Source organism: Erpetoichthys calabaricus, chromosome 5 (genome assembly GCF_900747795.2).
Source record: "Erpetoichthys calabaricus chromosome 5, fErpCal1.3, whole genome shotgun sequence".
Taxonomy (NCBI): domain Eukaryota; kingdom Metazoa; phylum Chordata; class Cladistia; order Polypteriformes; family Polypteridae; genus Erpetoichthys; species Erpetoichthys calabaricus.
The window spans coordinates 85,597,688-85,618,910 of record NC_041398.2 but is presented as its reverse complement, the minus strand read 5'-3'; the positions used below and the strand labels follow the sequence as shown (position 1 = coordinate 85,618,910).

The window sequence follows — 21,223 nt, the reverse complement described above, 5'->3', positions numbered from 1 at the left end:
AGCAAACCCAGGTCCCCAGGTCTCCCAACTGCGAGGCAGCAGCGCTACCCACTGCGCCACCGTGCCGCCGAAATTATAACTAGTAACCAGTAAATCAATCCACTTATATTTTAACTTGCTTACCCAATTTGAAGTCACAGGCAGCTGGTGGCTATCCTGATAGCACTAGGCAAATTGGCTTGAATAAGTTCTGGATAAGATGCCAGTGTGTTTCAAGATACACTCACACACAAAGCCGCAGTCACTCATACCGGGTCAATCTATAGTTGCTAATTAGGATAAATCACATGTCTTTATGACATGGGAAGAAAACCAGGCTAAATGCAGACAGAGGGAAAATGGGCCAACTCCAGACAGTCAGTACTCTTACTGGGATATAAACCTGGGATTTGGCTGTAGAAATTTTTACTTACATGAATATTCTTTGTTTTTTTCCACCCACTAAGCCTAAGTGTTAGAGAGATAGATAATAATAATAATTCATTAGATCTATATAGCGCTTTTCTCAGTACTCAAAGCGCTATCCACACAGGGAGACAGATAGATTGAGAGAGAGAGAGAGAGAGACAGAGAGAGAGAGAGAGAGAGAGAGAGAGAGAGAGAGAGAGAGAGAGAGAGAGAGAGAGAGAGATAGATAGATAGATAGATAGATAGATAGATAGATAGATAGATAGATAGTCTTCACTCTCTCTCTACTACCACCATCTCCAGTGGGTCAAGAGTGCACACTGTAACTAAGCCTGCCTTCATAATCAGCTTGATGATTTCGTGGCTCTCTCTTGGTTATACTGTAGGTAGATTGTGTGATATGGGACATTGTCCAGTCACAATTCAAAAAGTACAAACAACAGCTTCACGTCTACCCACCCTTTTCTTTGAGGAGTAAGCTCAGCCTGTCATCTGTACAGTCAATGCAAACCTGTCAGAAGGGAAAGGTTTTCTAAACTTTATGTGTAATAACCACAGCTTGGCATACACGAGGGCTTTATTGTGAGATCTGGATTCAAGTCCCAGCTGAGGCAGTACCTGTGTGAAATTTGGTTGATCTTCCCTGGAGGGCATAGTTTTTTCTCTTTGAACAGTGGTTTAGTTTACCCTCTGCAAAGAGGATAAATGGTAAATGTAAATAACTCCATACAAGTGAGCATAGGTGTATGATTGTGCCTATAATTAAACAGATGTAAAACACAAATGAGTATTCCTGCCATTTGAGCTCTCTGATCCATCCATCCTCTTCCGCTTATCTGAGACCGGGTCGCAGGGGCAGCAGCTTGAGCAGAGATACCCAGACTTCCCTTTCCCCGGCCACTTCTTCTAGCTCTTCTGGGGGAATCCCAAGGCGTTCCTAGGCCAGCCAAGAGACACAGTCCCTCCAGCGTGTCCTGGGTGTTCCCGGAGGCCTCCTCCCGGTTAGACATGCCCAGAACACCTCACCAGGGAGGCGTCCAGGAGGCATCCTGATCAAATACCCGAGCCACCTTATCTGACTCCTCTCGATGCGGAGGAGCAGCGGCTCTACTCTGAGCCCCTCCTTGATGACTGAGCTTCTCACCCTATCTTTAAGGGAAAGCCCAGATACCCTGTGGAGGAAACTCATTTCAGCCTCTTGTATTCGCGATCTCGTTCTTTCGGTCACTACCCATAGCTCATGACCATAGGTGAGGGTAGGAACACAGATCGACTGGTAAATTGAGAGCTTTGCCTTTCGGCTCAGCTCCTTTTTCACCACGACAGACCGATGCAGAGCCCGCATCACTGCGGATGCCGCACCAATCTGCCTGTCGATCTCATGCTCCATTCTTCCCTCACTCGTGAACAAGATCCCGAGATACTTGAACTCCTCCACTTGGGGCAGGATCTCGCTCCCAACCCTGACAGGGCACTCTACCCTTTTCCGGCTGAGGACCAAGGTCTCGGATTTGGAGGTGCTGATTCCCATCCCAGCCGCTTCACACTCAGCTGCGAACCGATTCAGAGAGAGCTGAAGATCACGGCCTGATGAAGCAAACAGGACAACATCATCTGCAAAAAGCAGTGACCCAATCCTGAGTCCACCAAACCGGACCCCCTCAACGCCCTGGCTGTGCCTAGGAATTCTGTCTATAAAACTTTGGAACAGAATCGGTGACAAAGGGCAGCCCTGGCGGAGTCCAACTCTCACTGGAAACGGGTTTGACTTACTGCCGGCAATGCGGACCAAGCTCTGACACCGATTGTACAGGGACCGAACAGCCCTTATCAGGGGGTCCGGTACCCCATACTCTCAGAGTACCCCCCACAGGATTCCCCGAGAGACACGTTCGAACGCCTTTTCCAAGTCCACAAAACACATGTAGACTGGTTGGGCAAACTCCCATGCACCCTCCAGGACCCTGCTAAGGGTGTAGATCTGGTCCACTGTTCCGCGACCAGGACAAAAACCACAGTGTTCCTCCTGAATCTGAGGTTTGACTATCCGATGGACCCTCCTCTCCAGGACCCCCGAATAGACTTTTCCAGGGAGGCTGAGGAGTGTGATCCCTCTGTAGTTGGAACCCCCCCTCCGGTTCCCTTTCTTAAAGAGGGGGACCACCACCCCGGTCTGCCAATCCAGAGGCACTGTCCCTGATGTCCATGCGATGTTGCAAAGGCATGTCAACCAAGACAGTCCTACAACATCCAGAGCCTTGAGGAACTCCGGGCGTATCTCATCCACCCCCGGGGCCCTGCCACCAAGGAGTTTATTGACCATGTCGGTGACCTCAGTCCCAGAGATGGGGGAGCCCACCTCCGAGTCCCCAGGCTCTGCTTCCTCATTGGAAGGCATGTAAGTGGGATTGAGGAGGTCTTCGAAGTACTCCCCCCACTGACCCACAACGTCCCGAGTCGAGGTCAGCAGCGCACCATCCCCACCATATATAGTGTTGACACTGCACTGCTCTTCCCCCTCCTGAGACGCTGGATGGTGGACCAGAATCTCCTCAAAGTTGTCCGAAAGTTGTTCTCCATGGCCTTCCCAAACTCCTCCCACGCCCGAGTTTTTGCCCCAGCAACCACCAAAGCCACATTCTGCCTTGGCCTGCCAGTACCTATCAGCTGCCTCCAGAGTCCCACAGGACAAAAGGGTCCTGTAGGACTCCTTCTTCAGCTTGACGGCATCCCTTACCGCCGGTGTCCACCAACGGGTTCGGGGATTGCCGCCACGACAGGCAACGACCACCTTACGGCCACAGCTCCGGTCAGCCGCCTCAACAATAGAGGCATGGAACATGGCCCATTCGGACTCAATGTCCCCGACCTCCCTCGGGATGTGGTCGAAGTTCTGCCGGAGGTAGGAGTTGAAGCTACTTCTGACAGGGGGATCTCCTAGACATTCCCAGCAGACCCTCACAACACATTTGGGCCTACCAGGCCTGACCGGCATCCTCCCCCACCATCGAAGCCTACTCACCACCAGGTGGTGATCAGTTGACAGCTACGCCCCTCTCTTCACCCGAGTGTCCAAAACATGTGGCCGCAGGTCCGACGACACAACCACAAAGTCGATCATCAAACTGAGGCCTAGAGTGTCCTGGTGCCAAGTGCACATATGAACACCCCTATGCTTGAACATGGTGTTCATTATGGACAATCCGTGACGAGCACAGAAGTCCAATAACAAAACACTGCTTGGGTTCAGATCGGGGGGGCCATTCCTCCCAATCATGCCCTTCCAGGTCTCACTGTCATTGCATGTGAGCATTGAGCATTGAAGTCTCCAAGCAGAACGAGGGAGTCCCAAGAAGGTATGCCCTCTAGCACCCCCTCCAGGGACTCCAAAAAGGGTGGATACTCAAAACTGCTGTTCGGCACATACGCACAAACAACAGTTAGGACCCGTCCCCCCACCTGAAGGCGGAGGGAGGCTACCCTCTCGTCCACCGGGGTAAACCCCAATGAACAGGCTCCAAGTCGGGGGGCAATAAGTATGCCCACACCTGCTCGGCGCCTCTCACCGGGGGCAACTCCAGAGTGTTACAGAGTCCAGCCCCTCTCAAGGAGATTGGTTCCAGAGTCCAAGCTGTGTGTGTGCCGGAACTTCTCGACCTCATGCACTAGCTCAGGCTCCTTCCCCTTCAGAGAGGTGACATTCCACGTCCTAAGAGCCAGCTTCTGTAGCCGAGGATCAGACCACCAAGATCCCCGCCTTCGGCCACCACCCAACTCACACTGCACTCGAGCTCCTTGGCCCCCCCCCCCATAGATGGTGAGCCCATGGGAAGTGCTGTTAAAATATAATTTGCTAAAAAAAATGTACAAATTTTGCCACAGATTCTTAAGTGGTAACTACCATATATCTAGCGCTATTAGCAGTAATGAAAATTAAAAATTAAGAAATACATCCATTTATTTTCCAAACCCCGTTTTAACATTACTGGGTCATCAACATCCTGCACAGGTCCATAGGTTAACCTGAACAGGATCCTAGCACATGCCTAAAATGGTAAAACTGCAAACTTCTGAAACATACTTTTTCAAAGCAAAATATTTTTTTCCTCACAAACACATCATCAGTCAAAGAAGCGAAAAATAAGACAAAAAACTGTTTATAAATCAGATAATACTACAGGTAAAGGACTACAAAATTTACCACTCACCACTGTAAGGGTAATAATCAAAAGTTTCATACCACTCAAGCAGTGGTAAACTTACAGGAAAGAGGATACAGATGCATCATGTCTCTAAGCAGAGTAGGGAAGGTGGTAAGAAAAACATCTTGGGGTCAAACTAAGCCTCCACAATAATTCAAAGATACACCCATGTCAAAAGGTTGTTAAGAAATGCTGCCAGAAGCAAGCATTAACTAATAACAAGAAACAGACTGAATCATTTGAAGTTTGATAAATGTCATAAAAACCTAGACATTTAAACTGAGTGTTACAGCCAAATTAAACAAATGTGCACTCTGTTTCTGCTCCTACCATTATTTTGGTTGTTAAAGGAATCACAATAATAAAAAGAAGTTATGCCCAATATTAAATATAGTGGCAATTTGTAGATGTTTTGGGGTTGTTTAAGTGCCGCTGGCCTAAGGACTTTTGTTGAGATCAATGCTATCTTTAAGTCTAGAAATCTACTAAATATCTAGATATTCCAGCTAAAAGCAAATAAACTATATTTAATCTAATCTAAAAACATGATCAGTTACAGTAATTCTAAAAGCTGCAACTAGCTCACTGCTGAACTTTCAAGCATGACAACGACACCAAAGGATTTCAATTATTTCTACATATAGAAATGGGAATTCCTCAATGTGTTCCTTACCTTTATTAAAAGATCAAGGGTTTGGGACAATTAAAATATGGAAAAAATCATAATTTGTCTATGTGAAGAAATACTATATTACATTTTTCACTGTAGTCACTTTTAAATTGATGGTACATCAGAGTATGAATCATTGCAGTGCTTATCTCAAAGAAAAGAGATAAAAAGAATGCTGAGGTGTATTATTTGACCTACAGTTCAGCACTTCCTTTATCAATTTCTCACAAATGGAAATTCATACAGTATCCAAAGCAGATACTGTATATAATTCTATTTAAAACTCTCCTGTTGTTAAGAAGCAACACCAAATATTTGAATATATACAGGGTTTTTAAATAATGAGGAAGGATCAATCAGCTATAGTGATTTTATTCCTTACAGCAAGATACTTGGCAGGTCATGTTTTATGATAGAAATTCCATATTGCAAAAGAAAAAAAAGCAAATTTAAGACTGAAACAAACATTTTAAACGTCATAAAATACTATGTGGTTACATTCTAAAACAATAATTTTTTTAGCATGTAAGTTTATTACATCACTTTTAAAACTGATTTGTTACCAGAAAGTCAGAAAGACTAGTTCAATAGCAATATTCCAAATAAATTAAATCCAAAAATGTGGGCCTGTAGTTTGTTACAAAGCAACAACAATGACTCACCATCTGTGGTATGATGTCAATAAATAACACAGATGTTTTACATCTGTGCAGGAGTTAGATCCAAAGTTTACATTTCTAGCACAAATCCTTCTTTAAAACGGACAAACCTTCTTTTTATAAAAGCAAATTAATCATAAGAAAAAGTTCTCCATTTACTTACTGGAAGCATAGAAGGATAAAAGAATGACTGTGTTACTTAGCATTTACTGGAAATAAAGCAACCCATAGGATTAAAAGTAAGGAAAATGCAATTTTAGAAGGATATGACAAAATATTTCTGTCAATAAGATAATTTAAAACTATCGACTAAACAAATAAGTTGGTGCAACAAACTAACGAATGTGGAAATTATAAAAATCTGAACTTAATATTCACTCTTCTGCCGCTAAGTTATATTTAAAAAAATTGTAGAAAAAGTAATGTTGTAAACATTGTTAAAACTGTACACTACTGCTACTATCCATTAATACAAGAGTCTGATTTAGGTCTGAGCAATATGAACTTAAATTTATATTGAAATTATTTTGATTCAAAATGTTATATTTGATATTTTTCAATATGTTATGAAAATACCTTAAAGATTGAAGTTCAGAATAATATCATGAAATATTTGCAATGGAATCAGTTTTTTTTTTTTTTTGCAAAATTAATCAATTTCTTGAACAGCTGTGCCTCAAAGAAATAGTCAACTCAAATAACATATCTTTTGCAAACCATTTTTGTTTTGCTTTATATCTCCTCTACTTATTTTTGAGTTTCCATTGTATGTATTGCATTCAACATCTTGCCTGCCTTGGCAGCATCTGTGTCTGCTAGTCAGTAAACATTGTTCTCTCCTTTTGATTTTTGATATGTGGAATGCCAAAGATATTGATTTGTTACCATACCAAATTATAGATCATGATACATGTACATACTGTATGTATATTATGATGTATATATATTGTTTTATGATTTACATCATTTGTAATGGTTTTAAATTATGTATTTGCATACTGTATGCATGCATTTTTACCTGTAACAGTCTGTATAATGTGTGCAGGTATTTATTTTACAATATTCAGCAGCACAGTAAATACTGTATTTTTGGCTGTGCAACTCATCCTTCTTAACAGCTTCATGAATTCTTCTTTCTCTTCACTACAGATATGTACTGAACTTTACACAAGGTGGCATTGGGGAATAATCTGTAAGGGGCACCTGAAATTCTGATGAGGGAGTTGATATTGCAGGGAAACAGAGTAACTATCCTGCGTAACTTTACTTTTATTTCAATTCCAATCAATCACACAAATTTTAATGTCATTAACTTTCATTAATCGATTACAAAACTCTGCTCAAAAAGTATTTATAAATGTTAATGCAAAATGAACATGCTAAAAATTAAATATCCAGAATTATTGTAGTTAGAAGCTCAATTGAATTTTTAAACAAAACAGATAAACTCAAAATGAAAATGAAAAAGCCAGGAATGCAGTTTATCCATACCAAACACTGAATAATTCAAACAAAAGTAAACTACAAAAGTTGCTGTTTTAAGTCCTACTTGTAGCGTTTCAACATAAGACTTAAGACAGTGTGAAATGGATAGATGAGTTCCTTACTAGGGGTGAACATGTTGCTTTTGGTATGAATTAGTGGTTAGTGTAGTTATCTAACAACTGAAAATGTCAAGTTATTTTTAGGGCTCAAGTTAAGTAGGTTAATGTAACCATCTGCTGCCTGTCTGCTCATATGTCATAGAAAAGAAAAGTGGACATTATACAGAACATTACTTAATGAAACCAATTTTGTTGGAGAGGAGGGAGGAGCTGAGCATTCCTGGATGGCCTCTTTATATGCAGTAACATGTCTTTAGATGTTGTACTGCTTAAACTGTCACCCTGGATAAAACCCAACAAAACATTTGCAAAACAGACTCCCTTCTTCTTCTGATCCTCACTACAATTTTTTTTCACATGCTTATAACCACCAGGCAACATGGTTGGAGTCAAGGTAGTCGTGCTTAAAAAGAATGCTGGAGAGTTTGCAAATTTTATTTACATTATTTGTGAAAAATCAAATAAAAGTGATGAACATCATGATATTGGCCTTTGCATATTAATTTGTTTGTAAATATTGAAAATCTGATATATTGCTCCACTCTAGTCTGATTACCCAGTATCACACACGTGCGCTTGGAAGGCAGGCTAAGGTTTTTCCGAAGTGCGCTAACTGTTCTTCTCCTTCTATACACAATGCATGAAACATTTTAAGATAAAGGGGTTCTTATCTGTTGATGATGATGATAATAATAATAATAATCCTTTACATTTATATAGCACTTTTCTCATTACTCAAAGTGCTCTCCACGCAGGGAGGACTCAGGAAATGAACCTACAATCTCCTTACTGCAAAGGAGCAGTGCTACCACTGCACCACCTGCTTGCTCCCATAAACAATAATTATCTATTTCAAATAGATCTCTCTATATAGACAATGTAGTATTTGCATCTTATGAACAATTACAGTTGAAATTCAACTTTCCAGCTATACATTTTTTCTCTATATACAAATCAAACATTGTATTAAAAGAAACCTTCCCATCTGTCCACATCCCACATCCATACCAATACCAGTGGTCGTATTTGCCTGTCTTGCTGAAGACTTAGACAGTATCTCAACAATATATAAAACATTTTAAAGAATCTGCCCCTCAAAGATCATAGGGAATAGTGGGCAAATTACCTCTCAATCGGCATCTCAGAAAAGGAGAGGAACTCATCCATATATACAGTAGAATATACTACAGTTCTACTTGTGCCATGCAATCTATAATTAAAGGTCTTATATTTCCCAGGATAAAGGTATTTAATTGATCACATCTATTTCCCTTAAAACTGTTCAAATTGGACACAGGGCATGACTCAACCTGTGACTGCTGCCATCTAGTGCAAACAACACAAGGCCACATGTTTTGGGAATGCACTAAATTAACACAATTTTCAACCAAAATAATTACATACTTCTCAAACAGCCTCAATGATACAATCAATCCAAATCCATTAACAGCAATATTTGGTGCAATCCCTGATGGCATTAAAGTGCATAAGGAGAAATCCATTATAGTAGCATATACCACACTATTAGCATGCAGACTTACTGTGCTCAACCTAAAGAATCCCAACCAACCTTCTATAATTCAGTGGTTATGTGATGTTCTATATTATCCCAAAAAATAAATCTAATTCTCTCAGAGATTATGTATCCAAAACTTTTTAAAAATATGGCATTGTGTATATTATATGATACAGCTATTCACAATGCTCCTGTCTCTAGTATAAAACACACAGACATTTAATGCAATGTAACTAGAAAACTGACAATCTCCCAACCCACTTACCATGTGATCCAGATTCTAAGGCATAATACAACACATTTATTGATTTGTTCAGAATAAATAGTTTACTGAATCTTTAACACTTTTGTGAAGTATTTCAATGAAAACTATAAATTGCTTAGAATACTAAAGTGAATGTGTGACTTTCTCCTACAGCCTATGAGCAAACATTATGATTTAAATCAAACTGGTGCAGCAGTCTCTTCATACTGTGGGAAAGAATGCTATATAAGACTTAGGTAGTAGCTTGCACCAGTAAGCTATAATTCTAATGACAACATTCTTTTTGATAGGGAGAGTATAACTCAGTTAACTCAGTTGGCGCTGAACATGATAGGTTTGCACAAGATCAGATAGAAACATTGAGAAGACTAACTAGGGGCAATTGAAAACACATACTCTGGGATAAAGATCTTTAATTTAACTTTTAATTTGGAACAATTCTCTATCTACAGTACATGTCCTACTTAAATGTACAGCTACAACATTTGTAAAATTTATTCTGTTTTGTATTAATAACTTGCAACATTTCTTCTTTTTTGTATTTTGTAATAAATGTACTGTTAAGTATGCTTATACTGTTAATTACCTTATATTTACCTTATATTACAATGTTGAAAAAATGGCTTGCATTATATGGAAAGCTTTAACCTGTGCTAACAATATAAATAATTCGTCTTCAAAGGATAAAACATTTGTACAAGGATAATCATTTAATCTGTATGAAGGCCTTACAAATAGAAATATCTGTTTTTACTGAGCTGCTATTAACTTTTTTAAACTTAACTTGTTGTACCTATCTCTATTTTAAGTATGTAGTAAAATTTCAGTATTGAACTCTTCCCTGCTTACATAAACAGTACACTCCAAAATGTTCAGGACAAAGATGCATTTTTTTCTTGATTTACCCCTCTGCTCCACAGTTTAAAATTATAAATTAAACAATTCAGACATGATTAAAGTATATATTGCTGACTTTCATTTAAGGGTATTTGCATACATTTCAATCACACCTTGTAGAAATGACAACACTTTTTCTACAAGGTCCCTCAATTTCAGGGCACCAAAATGTTTGGAAAAATTGGCATCACAAGTGTTTGTGATTACTCTGGGGTATTTCCGTGCTTCATTAGTGCGTGCATAAAATACTGTAGGTGCCATTGTTCAATATGAAGCTGAGAACTGTGGCAATGAAAGTCAAAGAAGCAATTAAATTGGTAAATTAGTATTGTATAGTTAATTTCAAATATGTCAGAATGAATCAAAACTAAAACTATGAAATTTAATAATATACTGTTACTACAGTGTTAATTTCTTTACATTGGGTTCCAATTCATCATATTTTTGATCATAGTTTTGACAGATAATGCTGTAAATGGCTCCGTTTCCTATTACTGATACCCCTTCTACAGACTTTATAATCAATTGTTTTTTTTTTTTTTTTTAAGTCAGAGGTAATTAAAAAAAATGTTTGAAAATACAAGTAAAAAAACAAGTGTGAACAGGTGGACAACAACCATTGTATTGTACTGCCAACAGATCTTAAAAGGTGGCTGCAACATTTAGGGCTTATCTTTAACAAAGACAGACAGTTTTCTTTTTTAAATTCATCTTCTAATTGAAAATCCTTTTATAAAACGTGGACATGAGATTCATACAGGTATTCACAATATCCTAGGAAAAATACTGATAATTACTCTTACTGCAGCACCATCCAACCTCAATTCAATTAAAATTAGTAATAACTATATTATGACAAATTCACAGAGCAAAAAACAAGGTACCTGAAGAATCCAGACATTCATCTTCTACAGTTACTTCAAATACTTTACTCAGAATGGTATGAAAGTCTCCAAGAAAGTTGAGAGAGCCCAAAGGAGATTCATTTGTCGATTTTCCTGAAAATAAATATAGCACTGTAAATTCATACATGCACGTACAAATCAAAATGCAACATTTCCACTTCCTAATCTAGTGCCAGGACTAGATAGATAGATAGATAGATAGATAGATAGATAGATAGATAGATAGATAGATAGATAGATAGATAGATACTTTATTAATCCCAGGGGGAAATTCACATATTCCAGCAGCAAAAATATTAAATTAAAGAGTAACAAAAAAAAAAAAAAAAAAAAAAAATGCAGATAAAAAAACAGACAATAACTTGAATAATGTTCAACGTTTACCCCCTCTGGTGGAATTGAAGAGTCGCATAGTTTGGGGGAGGAATGATCTTCTCAGTCTGTCAGTGGAGCAGGACAGTGACAGCAGTCTGTCACTGAAACTGCTCCTCTGTCTGGAGATGACACTGTTTAATGGATGTAGTGGATTCTCCATAATTGATAGGAGCCTGCTGAGTGCCCGTTGCTCTGCTACGGATGTCAGACCGTCCAGCTCTATGCCAACAATAGAGCCTGCCTTCCTCACCAGTTTGTCCAGGCGTGAGGCATCCTTCTTCTTAATGCTGCCTCCCCAGCACACCACTGCGTAGAAGAGGGCACTCGCCACAACCATCTGATAGAACATCTGCAGCATCTTACTGGAGATGTTGAAGGATGCCAGTCTTCTAAGGAAGTACAGGCGGCTCTGTCCTTTCTTGCACAGAGAATCAGTATTGGCAGTCCAGTCTAATTTATCGTCCAGCTGCACTCCTAGGTATTTATAGGTCTGCACCCTCTGCACACAGTCACCTCTGATGATCACGGGGTCCATGAGGGGCCTGGGTCTCCTAAAATCCACCACCAGTTCCTTGGTTTTGCTGGTGTTCAGTTGTAGGTGGTTTAAGTCGCACCATTTAACAAAGTCTTTGATGAGGTTTCTATACTCCTCCTCCTGCCCACTCCTGATGCAGCCCACGATAGCAGTGTCGTCAGCAAACTTTTGCACGTGGCAGGACTCTGAGTTATATTGGAAGTCCGATGTATATAGGCTGAATAGGACCGGAGAAAGTACAGTCCCCTGCGGCGCTCCTGTGTTGCTGACCACAATGTCAGATCTGCAATTCCCGAGACGCACATACTGAGGTCTGTTTGTAAGATAGTCCACAATCCATGCCACCAGGTATGACTCTACTCCCATCTCTGTCAGCTTGTCCCTAAGGAGCAGAGGTTGGATGGTGTTGAAGGCGCTAGAGAAGTCTAGAAACATAATTCTTACAGCACCACTGCCTCTGTCCAAGTGGGAGAGGGATCGATGTAGCATATAGATGATGGCATCTTCCGCTCCCACCTTCTCCTGGTATGCGAACTGCAGAGGGTCGAGGGCGTGTTGGACCTGTGGCCTCAGGTGGTGAAGCAGCAGCCGCTCCATGGTCTTCATCACATGTGATGTTAGAGCGACAGGCCGGAAGTCATTCAGCTCACCAGGATGTGATACCTTTGGGACTGGGGTGATGCAAGATGTTTTCCAAAGCCTCGGGACTTTCCCCTGTTCCAGGCTCAGGTTGAAGATGCGCTGTAGAGGACCCCCCAGCTCTGATGCACAGACCTTCAGCAGTCGTGGCGATACTCCATCTGGACCTGCTGCTTTGCTGGCACGAAGTTTCCTCAGCTCTCTGCTCACTTGATTAGTGAGTATAACTACCTTAAATCAAAACTTCTGTCTTCACAGTTACTATTTTGCAGTGAACTTTTTGAAGACTGTCTTAGACACTTTACAAAGTTCACAAAAATATTTTTCTTAGATTGTGTCACACACGTTCAAAAGGGAGACAGTTTACGGGCTCAAATATAAGTGTTTCTCAGCCAGGCCAGGGGTTATTGCTGTCCTCAGATACTTTCTCCTTTTATCCCTCTGCAGACCATCAGAAGAGCCCACCTCCTAATGATGTCACTTCCAGTTGTCAAGAGCTTACATTGTAATGATGTCACTCCTGGTTCCAGTCTATAAAGATCCCTCCTGTTCCCATTTCCCCAGCATAAAACCACCATCTTATGTCTGTCTGTCAGTTCCAATTTGAACTCAAGCTTGTATACACCTAATCATTTTGCTTTATTTTGAAATATACGGGGTGGAATTTCCCAAACCTTTAATGCTCTCTCCTAGTTATTTTATGTCCTCTGAAATAGTGTGTCAATAGAAAGCAGTGTATTTTAGAGTTCCAAATATTCCTTTTGCAATAAGGTAATCAGTAAGATATTTAAATGTCCTTAAAGAAAGATACTAGCATAGTAATAGACAACTTTCCACCATAATTCTATGTTTGTAGGTATATAGCCCAGTGATTGATTAAACTAATATAACACACAGATGCTAAAGATCAATGACAAAAATATGTTAAAATAAAGTGACAAACTGAAATAAAAACAGCTGCATGGGGGAAATAAAACTCAGCAAGGGACACCATACTAAATAAGGTGAGGTTGTGGTAGATGGGGTGGTATAACCTGCAAATCTTATACCGTGGTAAAAGTGAGCATAATGACAAGACAGGAGGTGGTCATCAAGGTCCTCCTCAAGCAGAAATCTAATGGCAGAAAAGTGTTCCCAATGTACTCTTCAGGGTCTTCTGCAGGTGTACAAACAAACAGACAATGCTGAGGACCAGAAACACAGTGGCTGGCAATAGAAACTCAATGCAACCAATGATAAATATATCAAACTTACTTCTATTTAAAATCAGTATAGAACCACTCTCAGCTCAGAACTTTCAAAAACTACTGGGGCCCTGGTACACTAATCTACATTGTAAAGAAGTCTTATCAGAAGTGGTGCTCATAGAAGAGTTGAGACCAAGAAGCCATTCCTCCAAGGTGGAAATGAAGCTAACACAAGGACTGTGGTACAGAAAAATTGTAGCAGATGCTCTGTACTAATGAATTAAAATTTGAAGTTTACGACTTTAACAGAAGGCAGTTTCTCTCCCAAAGGGCTGAAGAATGGTACATGCATGAATATCTACAGGCAACAATGAAGCACAGTGGAATTTGCTGCAGGTTTCAGGCTGAATTTCTATAAAAGGATTTGTTGGATTGATCAAAACAGATGGCCCTCTCACTGCAGAGAAGTACAGAGAGATTCTTATAGATTATGCAGTACCATTAGGGAGGCATTAGATTCACCCCAATTTCTTTCTGCAGCATGACAATGACACCAAACACATGGACAAAATCATAAAAAACCTGTCTGAAGCGAAAAACAGGAACAGGGAATCCAGCAACAAACTGTACGGCCCCTTGCACATCACAACATCATCAAGCTAGTCTGAGGTTACTTGCAGAGACAGAAGCAAATAAGATAACAAACATCCGCTCTGGAGCTGTCCAAAGGTCTGAGAGAGATCAAGAGGTCTAGATCAACCTAACACTGAGTATCTTCAGAAAATGCATGTAAGAAGCTACACTCTGCCATGTACCTTGCATTGGAAAAGGAGGATTCTTTCTTGCAGTTGATATTGAAATAAGGCTTCTTCTCCCAAATTGGGTTCACTCACTGGTACTTTGAGGAGTGGATCTGATTTTGGAGCTAGTGAAACACCCCACATCCGCTTTCCCCAGGTGTTTAGAGGGATTTCACTATGTTCAGCTCCAAAAGCTCTATAGAGAGAAATAACTTTCAGGCCCTGATGCTGCCAAGATAGAGTCTGCCTCACCAAACCCCTATAAATGTATTGAGTGGGTAAAGAAAATGTACAGTGCATCCAGAAAGTATTCACAGCGCATCACTTTTTCCACATTTTATGTTACGTTACAGCCTTATTCCAAAATTGATTTAATTCATGTTTTTCCTCAGAATTCTACACACAACACCCCATAATGACAACGTGAAAAACGTTTACTTGAGGTTTTTGCAAATTTATTAAAAATAAAAAAACTGAGAAATCACATGTACATAAGTATTCACAACCTTTGCTCAATACTTTGTCGATGCACCTTTGGCAGCAATTACAGCCTTAAGTCTTTTTGAATATGATGCCACAATCTTGGCACAACTATCCATGGCCAGTTTCGCCCATTCCTCTTTGCAGCACCTCTCAAGCTCCATCAGGTTGGATGGGAAGCATCGGTGCACAGCCATTTTAAGATCTCTCCAGAGACTTAGGCAATTATACAACCTTTGTAATTAAACCTTATTTTCCTCTATGGTATATAAGGAAATGTTCATCAATACACAACATCCAGGTTCACACAGTGCTGAAAAAATATTTACCCATTGTATATTTTTTCCAATGTCAGATGTTTCTAAATGTTTCTAAAGTGTAAACTTTTGTATGAGTTTACAAAGAATCCTAGAACATGATCTAGGAATCTATAGGCCACTCTTGCTCAAGGGTATAGATCAACACTTTACTGAGATGTTGTTTAAGGACATGATATACACTAAAATCACAATTGTCATTGAGATGAAGCAGTAATGAGAAGTAGGCCACAATTATTCCCATGTTACTAATGCTAAATGTGGTGTACCCAGTGGAACCTCGGGTCACGACCGTAATTCGTTCCAAAACTCTGGTCGTAACCCGATTTGGTCGTGACCCGAACTAATTTCCCCCATAGGATTGTATGTAAATACAATTAATCCATTCCAGACCGTACGAACTGTATGTAAATATATATTTTTGAAAAGATTTTTAAGCACAAAAATAGCTAATTATACCATAGAATACACAGTGTAATAGTAAACTAAATGTAAAAACATTGAATAACACTGAGAAAACCTTGAACATAGAAAACTAACATTGCAAGAGTTCACGCTACACCCTTACGAACCGCTCGCTGTAAACACTTTTTTTTAATTAGTTTTAAGCACAGGGAAAAAAATGAAAATTTGAAAAATCCTTAATTTATACAAAAACTAACCATAAACAACCAAGAAAACTAACATTGCAAGAGTTAACACTACAGCCTTACGAACCACTGTGAAAAACCTTGAACAACAGAGAAAACTAACATTGCAAGAGTTCACATTACAGCCTTAAAAACTACTTGCTGTAAACACTTTTTTAATGAGTTTTAAGCACATGGAAAAAATTAAAGTTTGAAAAATCCTTAATTTATACAAAAACTAACCATAAACAACAAAGAAAACTAACCTTGCAAGAGTCAAGTTCTGGCATGAAGGAAGTGAGGAGGAAGCTGGGTGGAGAGGAGGTTACAGTTTTGAGGGAGAGTCTCTCTGCACGATGGAGGGATGTTCTCCTTCAGGTGTTTTCTCTCTTGTGATTTCTTGGGTTTCTGGTGTTTTTAGCTGTTTAGCTGGTGGATCAGACTTCGCGAAATGGCGGTCTAATGTGACTTGCCCTTTCCTACGCATTAAATTTTTTCGGAAATGTGAGACATGGTCGTTCATCATGCTTTGTCAGGGTGGTTCTTCTCGAAAAAATCCTGGCACTCGTTCCATTTTTCCATGACGCCTTTTATTGCATCACTTTTCATAACCGCCCTTTCCTCTTCTTCCCCAGAGGACTGCTCCTCGGTGAGCAACTTATGCTGCTCCTGCTAGAGTTCTGCGAGTTCCTCCGTCGTCAGCTCCACCATGTGATCCAGAACCAGCTCCTCGATGTCCTCATTGTCCACTTCAAGATCCATGCTCTTGCCCATGGACACAATCTCATCCACAACAGGAGGCTCAAATCTTTCTAAATCCTGTTCAGGCCAAAGTTTCTTCCAGGCCGAGTTGAAGGTCCGGTATGTGACGTCTTCTCAGGCTTTATCGATGAGGTTGATGCAATGAATGATATTAAAATGGTTCTTCCAGAACTCTTTCAGGGTCAAAGACGTCTCCTCGGTCACATTGAAACACCTGGCGAATAGTCCTTTGGTGTACAGCTTCTTAAAATTTGAGATAACCTGCTTGTCCATGGGCTGCAGAAGAGGAGTCGAGTTGGGGAGGAGGAACACAACCTTAATAAAGTCGTACTCCTCGACCATATTGTCAACCAAATTTGGAGGGTGTGCCGATGCATTGTCCATCAGAAGAAGGTATTTTTCAGACAGATTATACTCTTCAAGATATCGCTTCAAAGCAGGAGCGAAAGCCTCGTGCAGCCATTCCAAAAACAAGGTCCTTGTTGCCCTCCACATCACAGGCAGTGTGGCTTTGTTTACATTGTGCTGCTTGAAAGCACGAGGGTTCTCAAATTGGTAAACGACTAGCGGCTTGATTTTTACATCGCCACTAGCATTAGCACACAGCAAAACGGTTAACCTCTCCTTCATTGGTTTATGGCCAGGTACAGCCTTCTCTTCCTGGGTAATGTAGGTCCTTTTCGGCATCCTCTTCCAGAACAATCCAGTCTCATCGCAGTTGAACACTTGTTGCTGGATGTAGCCTTCGTGCTCCACGAATTTTGTGAAATTTTTCATGAATTCTTTTGCAGCTTCAGCGTTGGAACTAGCAGCCTCTCCATGCCTTACCACACTATGCATGCCACTTCTCTTACGAAACTTTTCAAACCATCCTCTACTGGCTTTAAATTCCTCACCTTTGCCACTCGTAGAAGGATAGTTTTGCAGCAAATCGGCATGAATCGTCTTGGCTTTCTCGCATAACATCACCTCGCTTACACTATCCCCTGCAAGTTGCTTCTCGTTCAACCACACTAGCAACAGTTTTTCCACCTCTTCCAGCACTTGAGGCCTCTGCTTGGTTAACACTGTAACTCCTTTTGCAACATCAGCTGCTTTAATGGCCTCTTTCTGCTTTAGAATAGTCAAAATCGTAGATTTTGACTTCTTGTACTCGGCGGCAAGATCAGTAACACAAACGCCATGCTCATACTTTTCAATAATTTCTTTCTTTAATTCGATTTCAATTTTCTTCGAACCTTTCTTCTCACCAACACTACCACTCTTCACTTTCTTGGAGGCCATGGTTAATTGCAAAATTAATGCAAAAGCACACGAAATAGAGCACAAAGAGTTCACAGCGAATGCACGCACATCTGACCGAGAACAATGTATAGGGAGAGACTGAACACGTGCGGAAATCATCCGCGCATACGAACCGGAAGGGAAACTGGCTGGTTTGTCACCCGAGTGTGTGGTCATGAACAGATGCAAAAGTTTGTCAAACTTTTTGGTTGTAACCCGATTTATACGTGTTCCGAGACGTTCGTGACCCGAGGTTCCACTGTATCTGGTAGTTCATGCTTACTGTTCCCGATGCGAGTACTGCACAACTTTATTTAATCAGTAAACAAAATGATTATGAAAAATTGTATATATGTTTAATTTTTTTTGTGTTTCTATAATATTAGTTTTGACTGAAAACCTGGAAAGATACAAATTTAAAAAATTAAATAATGAAGAAATTGTAGAAAAAGAGTATGTATTCTTGGCATTACAGATGTTATTTTCATTTTTATAATCTTGATAGTATCTAAAAACAAGAGCTCTATTCTATGTGTGAAGATTTCAGAAACATATAATGTCATGTGAAAGTCTGGACATAATTGTAGGTTCCAGTTTACAGTAAAACATATAGCATTTTTCTCCTGGGCAATTCCCACATATTAAGGGTGGGTTTTGGAAAGACAACATTACAGGGAGAGGAAATGGCAAGGAATTTGACTGGAAGATTGCATTGGAGAAGTTAATTTAGGGTGGTGGTGTAAGTGCTGCAAAACATGTATGCAAAGTATTTGTTACAATATATTATTAGCTGCTAGGAAATTTCTATTTCTTACATCTATACTCTTTATACAAATAAACATACAATTTAAATTACTAAACTGAGCACAAAGCAATAAAAAATGAAATCCAGTGAAGTTTGATATAATATGAATAAAGTATAAAAATAATAACTCACCTTGATATTTCAAGCTTATCCATGTAAGAAGGTAGTTGCTTGTTTGCTGCAAAATCACATTATTGTCTCCTTCATATGTGCAATTTGGGTCATTGTCATTCCTAATATCACCAATTCTGTTCACTGCAATCAATAAAGCAAAAAAACGAATTATTTTCTAAACAAAAAGGAATGCAGAGATCATATAATATAGACAATTCTCTAGACTTCTCAACTCTAACTCACACAAAACAACATTTAAAAACATCTTTTCCTTTAAATCTTTCAATTCATCAAAATTTGAAGATGCCTTGGTGTTCAAATCTTGAACGTAAATAATTACACAGACATCTGACAGCAGTATATAACTGCTTATTGAACAATTTCTGATGGTGTAATGGAAGCAATTCACAGTGGTCATACAGTGGTTACTGCCACAGACTCACAGCCCTAGGAAACTGGGTTTGAATTCTAACTTAGCCCCCATTAGTGAGGAGTTTGTAGACCTTTTCTGTGTCTGTGTAGGTTTCCTAACACATTGTGAACATGGGGAGGTATCGGTTACTACTAATTTGCCACTTTGTGAAACTGAGCATGACCATGTTAGAAATCCTTCTGCATCTTTACATATGGACCTTGTGTAGTGAAATCCAATAACTGCAGCAAAAACTGTGAAAAGAAGATGGATTAAGCAAAAGTCAACCTGCTCTTCCCACACAATTTAGAAAGTGGCGAGTCTAACTTTACTGTTGCTTATGACCATTGAATCTTAACTTTTCACTTTTATTTACAGGATTGCTTGCTTTTTTAAATGGAATGAAATTATTTTTTTAATATAGCAATGTACATTTGATTGTTGCATCATTACTCTTTTATTGTAATGCATATTAGAATATTCAAAATAAATACAATGTAATTATTAAAAAGAAAGTGGTGCATTCTAACAATTTGGAAAAAGACATTTTTGCTGCTGTCTTCTAAATGCTAACATTAGACACAAACTACCGTAACAATAAATGCTCAGCACTCTGCATTTTCTCCTCTGCACCCTAATGTTGCAAAGGAGCATAATGCACTTAATTTCCCAGCTTGTGTTTCCTTTTGTTTTTTTGCTTTTACAGGGACAACACGTACAGGTTTGGGGGGTTGTTATATTTTTCCCTTTTGTTTTTTATTGTGCTGTTGATTGTTTTTAATACTTAACCTGAAAACTGCTTTCAGAAAAAATCATTCTGGTATGGTGCATACAACTAAGTGGCAATAACTGTAGCAGTCTATAAGAATTATAGCTATTGTTCCTATTACTATTTAACAATAATAACTGAACATTCCCCCAAAAAATAAATAAATAAAATTCAAATCACTTACTTGTCAAGTAGCCATGTCCTCCACAGGCTTCCCTGCACTCCTGAACAGCCTGTTGAGCAGTCCAAGAGCTTAGAGGTTTGCTGGCGCAAGATAATGCATGAATTTCTCTTCCAATTTCTGCCTGTTTTGAAATTTAAAGAACAAATTCAGCAGTAATCATCCTTAGGACACACAACTTCATTACATAAAAGTGTTTTTAAGTTACCTTATGACTCGTAGAAAGGTTGGCAAATGCTGAATGTTGATTAAAAATGTTTGCTGTCTGTTAAAATTAACTTTCTACATTGTTGTGCACAATAATAAAGTTATTTAGATATGTGTGAATATGCATTCAAATTATAGACATCAGCAACATAATTTACTGGCATTGGACAGGTTAAAGTTGTCTCTTGCATGTAATAAATAAACCATAGTTTATCATCCCAAACAAATTTAAAAGCTAGGGAACCATTTGTTGTAGTAAACTATAGATTGATGATCATCTAAGAGCTCTAGAAAATTCTAAGAGGATCAGTTCAGTTAAACCCTGGCAATATCTGAACTGGCATAAGTTTAAAAACAGAGTATCTGTAGTATTTGTATATCTCAGTACTATTTTGAAGAAGTGTTTAAAATTATGAAGGCACTAAGAAGTGTATTGCCAAAGGCAACTTTTTTCAGCAAAGATAAGAACCACAAATGCAGTAAATGCTAATTAATATTAAATCTAATATAAAAATTAGAAAATTATATAATAAGTAGTAGTATACAGTAGTTGTAATGAGCATCTTAGCTAAGTAAAACATTGTCTTAATGTTATTATGCA

At 39.3% G+C, this 21,223-nt stretch overlaps 1 protein-coding gene across 2 annotated transcripts in view; it reads right to left on the bottom strand.

Annotated features, from left to right (window-relative positions):
- Nucleotides 1-21,223, bottom strand: part of acox3 (acyl-CoA oxidase 3, pristanoyl) — a 93,211-nt gene that overhangs the window by 18,200 nt on the left and 53,788 nt on the right. For both annotated transcript variants that reach the window (XM_051928665.1, XM_051928664.1), the window contains exons 11-13: nucleotides 20,419-20,539; nucleotides 19,072-19,194; nucleotides 11,106-11,219 (exon numbers count right to left, since the gene is read on the bottom strand). In XM_051928665.1, coding sequence (XP_051784625.1) covers nucleotides 11,106-11,219; nucleotides 19,072-19,194; nucleotides 20,419-20,539 — 358 coding nt within the window. The remainder of the gene's footprint in view (nucleotides 1-11,105; nucleotides 11,220-19,071; nucleotides 19,195-20,418; nucleotides 20,540-21,223) is intronic.